This window comes from Anabrus simplex, chromosome 1 (assembly GCF_040414725.1).
Source record: "Anabrus simplex isolate iqAnaSimp1 chromosome 1, ASM4041472v1, whole genome shotgun sequence".
NCBI lineage: Eukaryota > Metazoa > Arthropoda > Insecta > Orthoptera > Tettigoniidae > Anabrus > Anabrus simplex.
Genome location: NC_090265.1, coordinates 188287035 through 188306422, shown reverse-complemented (window position 1 = coordinate 188306422; position 19388 = coordinate 188287035). Strand labels below are relative to the sequence as shown.

Here is a 19388-nt window from a genome sequence, read left to right as displayed (position 1 = left end):
CATTACAGGGTTATTGAACTGAGAGGCTATGCCCGCTTAATAACATCAGGGCAAATAATCAGTTCCAACCACTAGAAACAACATAAGAACTAAGCTTCCACATATCAACAAACATCGGAAGACGGCACAGTCTGGTAATTTAATGAATACGACGAGTTTTTATCCAACACATGGCAACTAATGCATCTGTGAAATGAACATTTTAGCATTTTAGGACTTGATTCAGCTTTAATTTCATGATTTTAGGAATGTTGTTGAACTTGAATTTTACGAATATAAAAAATTATAGCCATCACAGAATTTTAAGGACAACTCATGAGATTTTACAATTTCGACTCACAAGGGTTATCTTGCTTGTAACTTAGAGTTTTAAACTTACCATTAGATAGAAATTAAGGAGTTAAGTATATCAGTATGTTGTTTTGTATTGTTGTATCTTCAAGTTTTCTCTACTTATTGCACAGCTGATGATGGTGCCTTAATAGAGCGCCGAAACTAGTACTGCAATAAAATATATGTTGTAAAAAGTCATCTAACAACAGTGTATTTGTATTGAACAAGGTGGAACCTTAAAGATTTTTATTTTAATTGTGATCATGTCCAAGAGCGCCTTTAAGTGATTTATTAAAATTTTCTCTATTCTCCTTTTCTGTGGCCTTATTATATTCAAGAAGAACCGCTCTAGATATAGTTTTCCGGATCGATCTAATACCAGCGCCACTATCTTCCGGGTTCACCTTGCTGCGGATATCGTTCACCACATCTGCGAAAGTCTTGCCATTCATCGGTTTAATAAGTACGGCTTCTGGGCGGCTTCTTATAGTTGAACGTTTCCGTTGCTCGTTCTTTTTAACAGTTTGAGATACTGGTACTGGTTCAGGTTGAGTACCTTCATCTTCATCTGCCTTCTTCTGCCTCTGTTCCCTCTTCTTCTTCTTGGATAACACCATTTCCCAGTTATCCTGTTCTACGTTTCTGTTTGTGGTGCTCTGTTCTACTTTCTCTTGAACAGGCAAATCCTTTTGCATTAATGCTCTAGTTGCTTTCCAAGCTTTTCTGTGCATAGATCCCGCATCTAGGGCTTCCTCCAATTTCTTTAAACCTTGCTGAATTTCCATCTTCATATTTTTCTGCTGAATTGCAAGAATACTTTTCAACAGGCCCCTGGCGATTTCCAGTTGTTCTTCCTCTTTTAACATATCCTCCATAATACCAGTATAATGGTCCGTTATTGGACATTGTAAATTTTCCAGCTAACTCATTCTTGGTTACCTGCATTTCGCCCTCGTGTGCTAAGTTAGGCTCATCAGTTGGGACTTAGCACACCACCCAAGACGCAAGGCTAGTGCATACTGTGGAGGCCACTGCATAGGCTACTTGAAGCCACCAGCAGTGCCAATGCACTATGAGAGCTATGTCTCATTTCCAAAAATTGATGCCTGCCTGGCCATCAGATAATACAGATGTTGATTCCCATAGGGAATTTAAAATATTTGTCCCGAATGAGTAAATTTATAATACCAGTATAATGGTCCGTTATTGGACATTATAAATTTTCCAGCTAACTCATTCTTGGTTGCCTGCGTTTCGCCCTCGTGTGCTAAGTTAGGCTCATCAGTTGGGACTTAGCACACCACCCAAGACGCAAGGCTAGTGCATACTGTGGAGGCCACTGCATAGGCTACTTGAAGTCACCAGCAGTGCCAATGCACTATGAGAGCTATGTCTCATTTCCAAAAATTGATGCCTGCCTGGCCATCAGATAATACAGATGTTGATTCCCATAGGGAATTTAAAATATTTGTCCCGAATGAGTAAATTTATAATACCAGTATAATGGTCCGTTATTGGACATTATAAATTTTCCAGCTAACTCATGGTGGCTTCAAGTAGCCTATGCAGTGGCCTCCACAGTATGCACTAGCCTTGCATCTTGGGTGGTGTGCTAAGTCCCAACTGATGAGCCTAACTTAGGACACGAGGGCAAAACGCAGGCAACCAAGAATGAGTTAGCTGGAAAATTTATAATGTCCAATAACGGACCATTATACTGGTATTATAAATTTACTCATTCGGGACAAATATTTTAAATTCCCTATGGGAATCAACATCTGTATTATCTGATGGCCAGGCAGGCATCAATTTTTGGAAATGAGACATAGCTCTCATAGTGCATTGGCACTGCTGGTGGCTTCAAGTAGCCTATGCAGTGGCCTCCACAGTATGCACTAGCCTTGCGTCTTGGGTGGTGTGCTAAGTCCCAACTGATGAGCCTAACTTAGCACACGAGGGCGAAACGCAGGTAACCAAGAATGAGTTAGCTGGAAAATTTATAATGTCCAATAACGGACCATTATACTGGTATTTTAAATTTACTCATTCGGGACAAATATTTTAAATTCCCTATGGGAATCAACATCTGTAATATCCTCCATAATTTGTTGAGTAATATCAAGCCTCAAATTTGTTTTCGCATTTTGCTCAATACTACTATTTGCATGTATCATGCGTGCACTCCACGTCTGTGATATTGTGGCCATGTTCCATAGACGCTGAATTCAAATCCACAGAGTCACACTGGATTCCAGCTCCAGACATCGTGCCATATAGGGAGTCCAGCTGGCCGTGACTCAGGTCGCAGAGAAATATCTATTCTCTGTTATTTTCTATGACAAAACTAGGTAACCTAAAAAACGCAATTTCACTAACACACAATATCAACGTCTTGAACTTTTCACCCACTACCGTAGTTTATCCTGTTAAATATTGAAAGCACGTATATTAAATATTACTTATACTCACTTTCCATATCAATATATGGGTGATTACCGGTACCAACGAAAGCTTCGATCATTGCATGCACAACAGACTTACTGATCTTGTCACTACCAAGACGTATGTGGTGGTGGTGGTGGTGGTGGTGGTGGTGGTGGTGATGATGATAATGATGATGGGATAAGGGGAGGATGAAACCTGATGTCAGCACATAGCCCACTCCTGTCCAATAACACCAAGGGACATCGTTAAGGCTTAATGTCTCCATCCGACAGACAAATCACTATCGACAATGTCATTATATCCTAACTCTGTATGAATACTGTGAGACATTTGGAAATGAACCCATTCTTTTGGCAAGAAATCTAGTGGTTAGAAATTGTACATCACCACCTTTCCTATCCTGCTGGCCAACATTCCCACAGGGAAAATTTTCTCTGCCAACAGGACTCAAATTAGATAACCACAACATCAGACTATAAAGACTTGATGCCTTAACACTGATGATTAGTGTTACTAAACACGAGCGTGAAGAGATTATTTTTAACCCTTTCGCTACCAGTGTTGCTCCTAAGCAACGTGTATTTCAAGGACACCTCACCAGTTTTTATTTATACTGGTCCCTTCAACCCCATTGTTGCATTGTTGCATTGTTTTCATAAAATGACTACAGATGCCACTTACAACACTGATCTAGGTGACAGTGTGTGTGTTTAATATGTGAAGTGAATAAGCTGGCTGTGATCTAGTACCACCAGTGTTACAAAATCACGTTTCAGAACAGTTAATGGTGAGTTAACTTTTTATATTGGTGTATTTGTCAACTTAATGTACTGTTGTAAGATTATGTTCCATGATAAACTGGAATATGTATGATAGCTAGTGAATATATTTGATTAGAAAATGGTGTTGCTCTCAAGCTACATTGGGGTTAAGTATAAACAAATCATTCTAACCTAACTTTTACCAACCGGATTGTAATTCCATTTTATACATGTTTTATGCCAACAGCCAAGATTAAACCAACACAAATAAGGAATGAAAAGAACCTTCTTGATATTCTTGAACAGTTATCAGATGGAATTCTGAATTCTGAAATAGATTAATTGTCAGATTTTGAGGACTCAGAAGATGAAACAGCCGTATTTCGTCAAGCATAGTTGTGGCTCTCACATATGAGCTTCCTGAACACAAAAACTGGTTTTCTTCTCTTCAACTTGCCATTGCACTGAAAGAAAGGGAGATTATTATGTGTGGGCACAATACGGAATGACAGGATGGGCAAGTGTCCCCTGAAGTCTGAAGCTGAATTAAAACGCTCTGGAAGAGGCAACTACGACTGGCGTGTGGAAAAGGACAGTAATGTGGCACTTATAAGATGGTATGACAGAAAAGCAGTGAATTTTATATCAGATGCTGCAATTGATCCAGTAGGGAAATGTAACAGATGGAATGCATCACAAAAAGTAACCATGGAAATAGATTGCCTCAGTGTTACAAAAGAGTATAACTTCTTCATGGGAGGGGTAGATTTGGCTGGTATGCTTCAGGAATTGTACAGAATTGATTTGAGATCAGTGAAGTGGTACACTAGAATTATATACTGGTGTATTAGTGTTGCTGTTATGAATGGATGGTTATTGTACCGTAGACATCAGGCTCAACAACGTAACAAATGTCAATATTCGATGGCAAAATTCCAGGCAAATATTGCAAGTGCGCTTACGAGATCAGGGCAGGGGAAAGGTACAAAACGTCGCCCCAGTGAAGCACTCAATGAACCCACTAAAAGGCGAACATTTGCAGTCCGCCCAAATGATGACATTCGGTACGACGGGTCTGAACACTGGCCGGGATACTCTGGTAAAGCTAGATGCAAATTTTCCCCAGGTGGACTCACTCAAGCAGTATGTGCAAAATGTAATGTAAACTTGTGCCTAACTGCAGCAATGGCAAACTCCCTCACACCTCATCATTGGTTTTTGTGGTTTTCCTATAGCTGCATAGCCTCTGGTGGTGCTGTTTGAGGATCCAATCTGCCTCTGGGCTGATGACTTAACAGGCAGGAAAAAAATTGCTTCACTCTGTTCCATACCAAGTAGGCCTTACTCGTGTACTGTATTTGTTACTGGAATGATCGTGCTTGTAAAGGAAAGTTGTTAAAGTAATGTGACGTTTCTCCCATCATCCAGTGTTCTGAAACATGTTATTATGATATTTTAATGTTTCTTGTACTGTGTAATGTCTTAATTATGATACTGTAATGTTTCTAGTACTGTGTAATGTCTTAATAAAGTAGAGTAGAAAATTTAAATTTTCAGTTTATTTTGTCTTCGAATTACCACTGAGCCCCAATGTAGCTCTGAAGCAACGTGTTCAAAAATCCAAGTCTAGGAGGGAATTTTTTTTGAAAATGGCAAAAATGCATTTGAATGTGACCAATTAGTATAGAACAGCACAAATACAAAATTTATTAAAATAATTTTTACTCTTGGGGTTCAAAGGGTTAATTCATCAAGTAGTCCCTACAATATCCAGTGTTTCTTCAACCTTCTATTCAGATCAAAAGAAGGATTGATAGACACACATTAGTTAAGTAGCCACAGAGGTCTCAGCATCAGATTTGAACTTAGTTTCCCAATAATTAGATCAAGACCTTGAGTAAAAAGAAAGGGTAGCATATAGGTCTCACTTTATTATCAACAGGCAGGACACAACTTGCATGGTCTGTGAGTTCCTTCATGGAAAGTATAACGTTATATGGAGCAGTGATGACGTCCTCAATGCCACCTGGATAAACACAAGTCACCAGCCTAGGGAAAAAGAGAGAAAAAAAGAAGAGTTATCTTTGAACCAAGTTTATAAGGGCACACATTTTTATTAATACAAGTTTGAAGAGGAATAAAAGGCTAAGTACAACACAGTAAGCAATCTACAGAATTTCTTGATTTGTACAACTTCAGCTGTATTTACTCCCATACTTTACCCACACAAGTTTTAAAATATATTTTTCAGCCTTTCATGCTCCTCACATTATTCCCTCTTCAATAAAACATTTTGGGCACTTTTTAAAATCATTTTCAATTTAAAAAAGAAAGGAGTTGTTGATTATAAGAATGGTTTGATTTGTTGTAAAGTTTCCAGAAACAGCCGAACTATTGAAAACCTAAACAACTGTAGTACTTCATCCTCTCTTTAACCCTACTGCCTGCCTCTTGGGTGCCACAAGTCCAGAAACGATACTTGCAAGCATCTACCAGTCTCTCAAATGAGTTGATGTATACAATTCATTACAGGGTTGTAAGGTACTTGAGGATACAGAGGCAGTACAGAATAGAACTAAATCTTATGAACAATGAAATGTATTTATACAAAACTAAGTAAACAGGTGTAGCATGAACATATCATACCAAACATGTGGACACCTAACTCACTAGGCCAGACTCCCCTAGATTATTACATATGGAGCATTATTGTATGGGAAATCATTAGAACATTTTGGGTGGCAACAGAATGCCAAGGTAATCCAGAATTTGTCCAATACGACAGACCTTCGGAATTTCTACAACAAACTAAAGGACCTTTCTTGACCCTCTCACTTTTCATTAGGTGTGCTGAAAGCCGTTGATAATAACGCCATCCTTACAGACAGTCAAGACATATTAAGACGTTGGAAAAAACGCCTCACCCTACTTTTAAATCGAAGCACAACTGTTGCTGAAGACTTCCTCCAATACTTGCCACAACATTCTCTGCAACTGTGGATGGTAGCACAACCAACCTTCCATGAATTTACCAAAGCTCTCAAAATTATGAAACCAAGAAAATCTCCCGGACCAGATAACATCCCTCTGGAACTTATTCAAAGTTATTCTTTGAAGACCAGGATTTTCTCTCTAATTCTTGTAAATTGGGAAACACAGAAGATGCCTGCCGACATGAAAAATGCCACCATAGTAACCGTTTTTAAATAAGATGACCGAGGTATCTGTGGCAATTATACTGGCATTTCCCTACTATCCATAAAAGGAAAAGTTCTGGCAAAGATTCTGTTGAACCATCTGCAGACTGTCTCTGAAATGGTACTGTCCGAGTCTCAATGTGAGTTTCGTGCCTCAAGAGGTACCATTGACATGATCTTTTGTGTTAGACAAATCCGAGAGAAATGCAGAGAACAACAAATTCTGTTCCCAGAGAAGCTATGTGGATGGTATTATGGCACTTTGGCTGTCCTGGCTGGTTTGTAAGCATAATCCTGGCTCTTCATGATGGAACGGTTGGACGAGTCCATTACCTGAATGAGCTATCAGAAGAATTCCCTATCATAAATGGGCTTAAGCAAAGCTGCATCCTTGCCCCCACCCTTTTCAACCTGTACTTGGCAGCCATGATTCACGAGACTTCTACTATCGACCATATAGTAGTGGAAATTTAGTTTCAGTATGATGGCAGACTGACCAGGCTCCGTTCTCAGAGATTAATTAATAAACTCGCATAATGGAGCTTCAATATGCTACCTGCCTATACATCTGAGGATCTTCAAATATCCATCAACTGTTTTAAGGAAGCTTATGAACGATTTGGTTTGACCATCAACACCCATAAGACTAAAGTACTTGTACAGCCGGCACCAGGTGGTACTGTCCCTGAACTAAATATCACCATAGCAGGAACACCTCTTGAACAGGTAGGCCAATTCACCTACCTTGGTAGGTATTCTAACTACATACTGCAACTCAGAAAAAGATGCAGAAAATAGAATACGCTCTGCTCATGCAGATTATGTTTGCATAAGGATCTCAAAATATGTACCAAACTCATGGTGTACCGAGCTGTAGTAAAAAAAAAATTACTATATGGATGTGAAACCTGGACACTTTACCGTCGTGACATAAAGAAACTGGAATGCTTCCATCAGCAAAAACTGTGTACACTATGTGATCAAAAGTATTCGGACACCTGGCTGAACATGACGTACAAGTTCGTGGCACCCTCCATCGGTAATGCTGGAATTCAATATGGTGTTGGCCCACTCTTAGCCTTGATGACAGCTTCCAATCTCGCAGGCATACGTTCAATAAGGTGCAAGAAGGTTGCTTGGGGAATGGCAGCCCATTCTTCATGGAGCGCTGCACTGAGGAGAGGTAGCGATGTCGATCGGTGAGGCCTGGCACAAAGTCGGAGTTCCAAAACATCCCAAAAGTGTTCTATAGGATTCAGGTTGGGACTCTGTGCAGGCCAGTCCATTACAGGGATGTTATTGTCATGTAACCACTCCGCCACAGGCCATGCATTATGAACAGGTGCTCGATCATGTTGACAGATGCAGTCGCCATCCCCGAAGTGCTCTTCAACAGTGGAAAGCAAGAAGGTGCTTAAAACATCAATGTAGGCCTGTACTGTGATAGTGCCATGCAAAACAACAAGGGGTGCAAGCCCCCTCCATGAAAAGCACGACCACACCATAACACCACCGCCTCCGAATTTTACTGTTGGCACTACACATGCTGGCAGATGACGCTCATCGAGCATTCGCCATACCCACACCCTGCTATCGGATTGCCACATTGTGTACCGTGATTCATCACTCAACACGTTTTTCCACTGTTCAATCGTCCAATGTTTACGCTCCTTACACCAAGCGAGGCTTCATTTGGCACTGACCTGCGTGATGTGTGGCTTACGGGCAGCCACTCGAGCATGAAATCCAGGTTTTCTCATCTCCCGCCGAACTGTCATAGTACTTGGAGTGGATCGTGATGAAGTTTGGAATTCCTGTGTGATGATCTGGATAGACGCCTGCCTATTACACTTGACGACCCTCTTCAACTGTCGGCGGTCTCTGTCAGTCAACAGACGAGGTCGGCCTGTACGCTTTCGTGCTGTATGTGTCCCTTCACGTTTCCACTTCACTATCACATCAGAAACAGTGGACCTAGGGATGTTTAGGAGTGTGTAAATCTCGCGTACAGACTTCTGATACAAGTGACACTCAATCACCTGACCACGTTTGAAGTCCGTGAGTTTCGCGGTGCGCCCCATTCTGCTCTCTCATGATGTTGAATGAATACTGAGGTTGCTGCTATGGAGTACCTGGCAGTAGGTGGCAGCACAATGCACCTAAGATGAAAAACGTATGTTTTTGGGGGTGTCCGGATACTTCTGATCACACAGTGTAAGTAACGTGGCAGTTCTTGACAAGGTGCTCATGAACAGCATAGAAGCCTCCATCATCACTCATCGGCTTAAATAAGCTGGTCACGTCCAGCGTATGAATGATAGCATAAACAACTTCTCTATGATGAGATTGGTCATGGCAAAAGGCATCAAGGTGCTCTTTTGATATGTTATAAAGGCCAGCTTAGAAGACTATAAATAGCACTAACATAAATGCTAACACCTGGACAACAATTGCACAAAACCGTGTTCTTTGGCACAAAGCTACTGCAGAAGGTGTTTTACTGTTTGAGCAGGCATGTCGCAAACAAGAAATTGAAACCCAAGAAAAGTGGAAACTACATCAGATCCAGCTGTGTCCTCTTCCCACCTTTAGATGTAACCTGTGTGGCCGCATGTTTCATGCGAAGATTGGCTTGATCAGTCATCAGCGACATTTTCACAGAGCAACAGAATTTAAGAAGAACTGCAGGAGAAAAAGGTATTCTTAGAAATGAGTAGCGGCCGAGGACGATAACTGTGTTAATTATTCTCACCAACAGAGTGACTTGGTTGTGCTATTCTGGCTGTGGTTATTGTGGCTCACTATCAAATAGCTCCTCAATTCTAATCACGTAGGCTAAGTGGACCTTGAACCAGCACTCAGATCCAGGTAAAAATCCCTGACCTCGCCAGGAATCAAACCCGGAGCCTCCGGGTAAGAGGCAGGCTCGCTACCCCTACACCCCGGGACTGGCTCTTATACTGTATAAAGTAGTTAGTTGCAGGACTATGAGCAACTGCAGGGGGACCTAGACAATATTGTTGGATGAACAGCGGATAATGGTACAATGATGAATGGGATGAAAAGTCAGGTTGTAAGTTTCACCAAGAGGAAAAGTCCTCTAACGTTTAATTACTGTGATAGCACCTAACGATAGTATCTTATGTGGAACACTAAGTACCTAGGTGTTATTATAATAAATGATCTTCAATGGGGTAATCATATTAACGAGGTTGTTAAAAGAGGATACAGATCTCTTCACATGGTTAAAAAAGTATTTAGGGGTTGTAGTAAGGATGTTTAAAACAGAGCATATAAGTCTCTGGTAATAACACCCCAATTATTAATATGGTTCCAGTGTATGGGACTCTCACCAGGATTACTCGATTCAAAAAAAAACTGAAAAAAATCCAATGAAAAGCAGCCTGATTTGTTCTTTTTTTTTTCCTATTTGCTTTATGTCGCACCGTTACAGATATGTCTTATGGCACCAACGGGATAGGAAAGCCCTAGGAATGGGAAGAAAGCGGCCGTGGCCTTCGGTAAGGTACAGTCCCAGCAATTACCTGGCGTGGAAATGGGAAACCATGGAAAACCATCTTCAGGGCTACCGACAATGGAGTTCGAACCCACTATCTCCCAGATGCAAGCTCACACCTGCGCACCCCTAACCGCACGGCTAACTCGCCTGGTTTGATTTGTTCTGGAGAGTAGAAAGTAATTTCTCGTTATAGTAAAGGTGCTTATGATAGTGTACCCACGGAAAAGGTAAGGAAAACAACAGTAAGAAAGGGAGTTGGCAAATTATCGATGGAATTTTACATGCAATCTATGGCAAATGTTTAAGCTATGTCCGGACCCAAGTTTGGGGATGTTAGTGAGCCAAGACAGGGAAGTGTGCTGTCAACACTATTATTTATAATGGTAATGGATAAAACTGTGAAGGAGTCAACGCAAACATTTGGTGAAAGACAGATGAAAGCTATTTGCTGATGACATTGTGGGGTGGGAAATTAATACTAAGAAAGTACAAGAACAACTGGACACATATGGAAATAGAAAATTGAAAAGTCCGGAATGAAATTTAGTGTGGAGAAGAGCAAGATGATGGAAATAACATAAGGTAAGAATATGGAAATGAAAAATAATGGAGGCTAGAACCTTGAAATAGTGGGCAGTTTCAAATGGATATAGAGATTAGCAAATGGGTTCAATGCGTTGTACCTGAATGTATGGATTCCAGTTTGAAAGAAGAAGGTACCAAGGAAATGATGCACATGATGTACTATATCCCATAGTGACATATGCAAAAGAGACCTGAGCCGTAGCAAGAAGAGAGATACAAACTACTCAAATGAAGATGTCAAGAAGGAAATTGGAGTAGAATAAGTTGAATGGCAGAAATGAGAAGAACAGACTAAACTGGTTTGGGCGTGTAATGTAGGAGGAAAGGATACCGAAACAGATGATGGAGGCTAAGTTTCAGGAAAAGAGCAAGGAGACCCAGAACAAGATGGACAGACTTGATCAAGACCAGTATACAAAGAAGGAATCTGGAATGGAACAGAATTTTAGAAGAAGAATAGTGAGAGAGGAAGGTGGAAAAGTACCATAACTGTACCAACCAGGCTGCAGCTGGATAAGGGGATGTGATAATGATGGTGAAACACAGAAGCTTATTTTCAATAGAATTAATCTGAGGGTCTGTGAATTCCCCTTTCAAGTCCAACGGGATCCTAGATCGAAAAGAATCACTGCACTAGACTGTGGCAATGTTTATCCTTTGGTTATGTTCTTATCTTTCTCAAACTTCCCGTTTTCAATACATGTGAAAATCATACATACATACGTCTTCACTATAGACCTTTATGCCTTTTAGCGTTCAGTTTGCAAGCCTCTGTGAATTTACTAAACCCCACCACAATCCTCAACAGTTCTGGGTCCTCATTTAGTTCTATACCTCTCATCTTTAAATTGTTATAAACCAAGTCTAACCATCGTCATCATCTTTGTCCCCCCTCTACTTCTCTTACACTCCATAACAGAGTCTGTTATTCTCCTAGGTAACTATCTTCTTCTATTCGCCTTACACGACCTTACCACTGAAGCTGGTTTATACGTAAAGTTTCCTCCAATGAATTCAATCCTAACTTATCCTTTATCTTATCATTCTGAGTACCCTCCTGCCACTGTTCCCACCTGTTTGTACCAGCAATCGTTCTCGCTACTTTCATGTCCGTTACTTCTAACTTATGAATAAGGCATCCTGAGTCCACTCAGCTTTCACTCCCATAAAGCAAAGTTGGTCTGAAAACAGATTGATGCAAGATGGTTTTGTGCAGGAGCTGACTTCCTACTTACAAAGTAGTGTTGATCGTAACTGAGAGCTCACAGCATCAGCTTTACTGCACCTTGATTTAAAGCCACTTACTATAGTACCATCCTAGGAGAACACACAACCTAAATACTTGAAATTATTTACCTGGTCCAGCTTTGTATCCCCAATCTGACATTACATTCTCTTGAATTTCTTACCTACCAACATCAATTTAGTCTTAGAAAGGCTGATTTTCATACCATACTCATTACACCAATTTTCAAGTTCCAAGATATTAGACTGCAGACTTTCGGCACAATCTGTCATTAACACATTGCGGACCGGGTGCACTTCACCCCATGCACAGCCCTGTTCCCGGCCACTTTCTAACTACCTCTAAGCTGGAGTGCATGCATTCAAATAAACTGTCAGAACTTCACTATCTTTTGAAGGACTACTGTGTATTTTTCTAGTGGCCTTCCTGAATAGATGTTGAAATGCAGGGTATTTCTTGAAATTTATTTCGGCTCATAGTTTTCGGAAATATGGATTTTTTTTAGGGGATCGGTTGGCCAGTAATCTTCCAGACATGATTTCTTCACCTGCCCTATCAATATACACAGAGCAATATTTTTTTTAATTTCCCTGATAGTGACATTAGTCCACTTTAGTGTTTTAGGGGATACGTTATGAGAATGTGAATTCTGCTCATAGTATAAGTTTGTCTTTCCAGCTACATACTGAAAATATTCCTCACCAATCATAAGTCCTGCTACTTGTCCTATGTTTCCAGATTCATTAGACCATACCTTTTTACCAGCAGCACCTTCAAAATCCTATAGCCTAGGTTCACTGTTGCCTATAACCCAGTTGTCAGAAAACACTACATTCTTTACAATATTTAGAATGTTTACACCCGCAACACAATTATCAGACTCGTTCTGCGCTATGAGTGTTTCACACCTTGAAGATAAGACTATATCCTCGTCATCACTTGAAACATTTCCGTTAGAAGATATTTCATCATCGAACTCTAAATATTCAGCATCACTTAGATATTCGGAGCCTGTATCAGCACATAATTCGCGAATAATTTCATCTTTGTCTAAACACGTGCGATCCCTGGGCGCTGGCATCTTGCATGGCTCTTCGAACTTTGTAAACAAGTTGTCAGGAAATGCAAAGAAAATCTTATGATATGAAGAATACTCGAAAAGAAATGCGACTATCGATTGTGTAGAACCATACATAACAGAGTTCTATCACCCCTGACCTCCAAATAGTTCCCGTATATCTCAAAAGATAGCACTAAAGTTCAGTCTGCTGGGTCTGCTGCTAACACGAGATAACTCGGGACCGGTCAGCAATGCTCGGCTAGGCAAACACGAGATTTCTCGGGACCGGTCCGCAGTGTGTTAAGACCAAGTTGTCAGCATAGCCCAAACTGCTTACTACATTTCCAACTAACTAAATCCCTCCTTGCCACTTTATATCTGTCAGCAGATGATCCATGTAAACTATGAACAACAAAAGTGAAAGATTACAGTAGAATTCCGCTGTAACGAACACCAGTATAACGAAATATTCAGAATAACAAAAAGTTTTTTTGTTCCTTTCCTTTTTCCCTATTTGTTGTCTGTTAAAATATTTCATTTGAATGAATTTCATAGTTTCAGTTTAATGAATTAAAATTGAGCTCTTTTCTTTACCAATTTGACCATATTTTCTCAAATTAAAACACAATTCATCCTGTTTTATGACCAACATTTTTCTTGTTACATTATTTCGTTATTCAGACGATATGATCGCCATTTTCCATATACAGTATGCACCGTACACGATCGAGAAGGCAATCACTTTTGTGTAACCAATATGCTTCGAACATGCAACTACTGCAAACTATTAAAATACTGAACAGATAAATGTTGACTCAACTAAGTGTAAATAACAAGGATAATGGGCGCCACCTGCAAAACAATTGCAGGAATATTTAATTATGTAGAGCAACGAGCCACTCCCTCTCCCAAGGCGACGGTCATCAGGCTGAAGAGGGTCCAGACTTACTTTATAACCTTACCTGTTGCTATATAACCCCTGAAATTAAATTTGGGTAACATGCCAGGTTCAGCCTCACTCCACTGACTAAAGACTCACTTTAAGTTTGATTCTATGACTTTACTCCCAGAATAAGAACTCATATGTGACAAACACCAACAAAAATAAACACTTATGCAACCCACTTAGTGCTTGCTGTTTACATAGAGCTAATATACACAATACTACCCAATAAAATCATCTCTTCACGAGATTTACTCGTTTGCCGTCTACAAAGGCAAATTACACATCATTAAAATCACTAATAAAAGCTAGAACATCATTATGCAACCCACTTAGTGCTTGCCGTTTACATAGAGCTAATATACACAATACTACCCAATAAAACCATCTCTTCACGAGATTTACTCGTTTGCCGTCTACAAAGGCAAATTACACATCATTAAAATCATCACTAAAAAATAGAACATCATTATACTTTTAACATACCTCCAGGTAAGAGCCCCACTGCACTCCACTGTTACCATGAATCCTAATCTGGTAGAGAAAAGTACGACGACTATTTCTCTACATATGGATGCAACCTTCTTTACGACGAGCATCCCTAACCCTATTTACACTTCTTCGTCGACGTCTTGAATTCTTTCCAATTGCTGGCTGGACAGAAAGCGTTACATGTCCGAAGGCAAGCAAACAGCAAAATTCTCCATCAACTGAAGCTGCATACTTGGGTGACAAGTTCCAAACAAACACTTTCTTTTACAGAAAGTCCACTGCAAAGCCGGTAAATCGTTGAGATTATACCATGTTCACTCCGTAACAGATACTCCGAACAATAGCAGATCGTATAGCAAACTGCGCAAATACGTCGCTCCCGCAGACCAGTACAACATGAGAAACACACAGTATCAGCATCAGAGTCAGAAACAGAATGAGAATGAGAATGAGAATCAGAATCAGAATCAGAATCACTCGCCGCACACGCGTACACACTTATATATGCTTGCTACACGTGGTTATAGCGTCCTGAAAAGTTCACTGGTAGCAACGCTCACACCGGCACTTCTTCCCGCGTCACTCTGTCAACCCAAACCTCGCTCAAAACAAAGCCCTCGCATTGGCTATCGAGTATATGATGTGACATAGACCGTCCACTCATGTATGTCCACATTGATTCACTCCAATTCTTCAACCGATACAACCTGCCATACCCCGTGTTTTCAAGCCACTTGTTGCAACACATCCAACTGACTTCAACCGTCCTTCCCGATATAGTCGCAGTTTTCCCGGTTGCACAATCCTTACGGCTAGGCCATATTTATAGACTCTTACCCAAACGGAAATTTATACAAAATATAATGATGAACATATGCAATATTCCCTAACTATATATTCTTCTTATAATATTACGTTTTTACATGGTAAATAAACAAAATTACATGATTTTAACCTTACAAACTATATACGAAAATTTCCTAACCTAAAAACACGGGGATCGTACATACGTACGGTTACAAACATGATCCACTGTAAGATGTCACTCTATTTGCTGAGTAGGAGCGCCAAGTTTGCAATCCACCAATGAATGCTACGCTTTGTGTAACCAATAGGCTTCGCCCATCAACCAATGTAAGACGTCACACTATTGGCTGAGTAAGATCGAATGTTTGTAATACACCCCAATGAACGCGACACTTTCGTCGCATCATGCACTGCATGTTTCTTCTTCGTATTTAATTCACAAAACAATGTGTTTCTGTTAAGGTTATATCATTAAACTTGCAAAGTTTGTGTGCATTTCATTAAATAAATAAGTTCATATCATCGCAAATGGATAAGCAGAAGTGACAGCAGTTTTCGTGAGTGAAAAACGTAAAATACTTGCGGAAGTAGAGAAAGGTGGAAAGAAAGGACAAGTAGCGAAGAAGTATGGCATTAGCCCGTCAACACTTTCCACTTTTTTAAAACAGAAAAGTAAGATAGAGGAAAACATTGATGCTGATGCCCTAGGTCCACAGCGTAAGAAGATCAGAACAGCCGACTACAAGGAGGTGGACCGTCTATACATGGTTTGTGAAAATGCGGAGTAAAAATATTCTAATAAATGGCCCACTGTTATGTGAGCTTGCGCGATCTTTCGCATGTTCGCTTGGGCCACCTGAGTTTATGGGTAGTGCTGGTTGGCTTCATAGGTTCCGGGAGAGATATGGCATATCCCACAAAATTATAAATGGTGAAGCTAACAATCCCCCGAAGGAAGTTGCGTCTTCATGGCGGCTGCTGGAGACTCTAATGGATGCCTTGAAGGAATATTCGCTGGCAGACATTTATAATGCACACGAAACTGTGTTATTATATAAACTAATGCCGAACAAAACCCTTGATTACAAGGAAAATAAGTGTTTTGGGGACAAACGTTCAAAAGAATGTATCACGGCCCTTTTGTGCACTAATTCCACAGGGACGGACAAACTGAAGCCGTGTGGTCCGTCGAATTGGGAAGTTTGGGAAGCCAAGGTGCTTCAAGGGGGTGCAACATCTGCCCTGTGAATACAGGCACAACTCTAAGGTATGGATGACATCTGTGCTATTCAAAGAGTGGTTGTTGGACTTGGAACGTCGGATGAAGGCCGAAAAGAGGAGAATTCTTCTATTACTGGACAAATGCTCTTCTCATAATTGTGTCCCTTGTCATTTGGTGCATGTAAAAGTTTTACTTTTGCCTCCAAATACAACTTCAATTCTGCAGCGGCTGGATCAGGGTATAATTCATGCAGTAAAGCGGCATTACTGAGCTCGTGTGGTCCGTCGAATGCTGTGCAACGTTGCCACAAATTCTGACGTTAACATCAACATACTGGGAGCAATGCAGATGTTTAATGCTGCATGGAAATCCCTGAATGCAGACATCATCACAAACTGCTTTATAAAAGCTGGTGTGGTTTTAACATAAGACGTCGCAGAAAGTGAAGTGTTGAATGATGTGGAAACCAAAGAGAATTGGAAGCGTTTGTGTACAACGTTGGATGTGCCATCTACGCTAAGTCTTACCGACTACATCAATGTAGATAATGATGTAATAGTCCACAAAGAAATCACCAATGAGGAAATTGTGGAGGACATTATGAATTATAGAGATCCATGTGATGAGGAGGATGAGGAAGACAATCCCCAAAATGATTGTGATCGACAGAGCTTGACTCTTCAGCAGGCAACGAACATGGCACGTTAGCCTTCAAGATTTTCTTGTGTCATGAAGTGATGTGCCAGAATCTGTTTTAAATTCATGTGCAATGGTTGGTGACTATATGGAACGAGCTTTTGTGTCTGGATCTGTTCAGAAGAAAATCACATACTTTTTCAAAAAATGAGGTTCTGGAACAATGTGTAGACTTGCTGGTACAATGTAAAAATACATTTTCTGAAAACATCTGTCAATACTGTAACTCATAATGGTACTTTGAAGTTATATAGATCCTGCAACGGATATAACAGGGCACCTCGTAGTGCGACTGTGGTGAAGAACAAACAGTGAACCATATGTATCAATGTCCTCTCTGCCCATTTTCATGCTCAGAGCAAGATTTAACGCTTGCTGATGACAACGCCCTAGGTGTGGCTCAGTTTGGAAAAACACCATCTAGATGTACAGTAAATTTAGTCAATTTCCTTTGTCTGTTAATTTTTGTAAATAGTTTAATTATTATTTTATTTTTAACTGTATGACTAAATATGCTTCTGACATGAGAAAAAAAAATAAACCTCGTAGTTCCGCCTCTAAAAACAACAATAACTAACGGATCTAATACTAGGTGAGTTCTTAAGAATTGACTTACAGTAGAAGTCTGTTATACCGAGAATTCATAAGAGGGAAAAATTTACTCGCTATAGCAGATTGTCGTTATACCCGATTTTTGTATAAAAGTTGAAAAAACCCATACACATTAAAATTCGGTATGAAACGGCAATCTGCTTGTTCAAAACTTGCGTTTCCGCAGATGATACACACTACGGCTTACTTTTTATTTTTCGAAATCCGATACTATGTGAAAGTGTACGTTTAATTTAATTCTGAAAAAACAGTACCGTATTTCTACGAATCCAAGATGAACCCCACTTTTTCCTTCAAAAAATTTAAATCAGGCTCAACAAGTATTTTGTAAAATCATATGAATGCCTTTGTTGTACAGTAGGCCTACGCATTTCAGACTATTTTTAGACGCCGAACATTGGCTTTCGTCAGGCCGTAATTTTTTTTGCGGCTGCACAATTATTCTTTATTTCTGCGGGTTTAATGACCACTAACTTATAATTGGCATAATAATACCGAAGAGAACCCGTTGAAAATTTGCCTGCAATACCTATTCCATGCGGTTCCATTATTCTTGCTGTCTATAAAACTGTTACTTTTACTCAGCATCAGATACTGTATAACCGGCTACCGCTACACGCACATCTCGCTTTCCGCCTAGCGATGTATAGGCCTAATCGCGGACGTTGAAAGTCAACGAACAAGTTTATTGCGCCACGGTATGGCATTCCGCCCTTGCGATTTTTGTGCACAAACCTCACAATTTCATCTTCGACTTCTTTAAAGCGTCCTTGTTGCGGACCACTGAATGCACTTTTTGTACAGTACGCATTTTTTTTTAGCTCTTTGTCTTCACGCTACCGCCAAATATTGGCTTTAGTTAGGCCTATGCCGTATTTTCTTGCGGCTGCACAATTACTTTAAATTTCCGAGTGTTTAATAAGCATTAACTTAAAATTGGTATCACAATATCGACGAGAACCCGTTGAAAATTTGCCGACAATACCTTTTCCACGTATCTTTACAATACGACTATCCATCACGAAAATATTCCTGCTGTCTATTGCACCCGCTCACCTCCTGAGTCCCAGACTAGCATTTATCTCAGGGGTGATAAGTTCGAAAACGATAAAAAAATTTATATAAAGAAAATCAAAAAAATATATATCGGCGCATCAAATGAACACAGGGATGAACGGGGCATGCAAATTTAAGGTTACGGGGGACGACTCATTCATGGATACAAATTTTTGACTCCACAATAGGACTGGGAAGTGACAACTTAAATTCCATGGGCAGACTGGACTAACTACAATGAAAAGATATGGAAACTGTTTCCTATTTAAATTGCAATGAGGAGCAATTTATTCACTTATTTTGCATACTACACATGATGACAATTTTACATTGGGACACTTTAATCCTGAAAAATAAATGACATAATACTTGGATTTTACCTCACTACTCTGGTAGTGTAAAACATCTGGTGA

General features: G+C 40.1%; 1 protein-coding gene across 2 annotated transcripts in view; it reads right to left on the bottom strand.

Annotated features, from left to right (window-relative positions):
* The window catches only part of LOC136863836 (tubulin epsilon chain), a 168447-nt gene that overhangs the window by 85239 nt on the left and 63820 nt on the right, over positions 1–19388 (bottom strand). For both annotated transcript variants that reach the window (XM_067140174.2, XM_067140180.2), the window contains one exon: positions 5468–5588. In XM_067140174.2, the coding sequence (XP_066996275.2) occupies positions 5468–5588 (121 nt within the window). The remainder of the gene's footprint in view (positions 1–5467; positions 5589–19388) is intronic.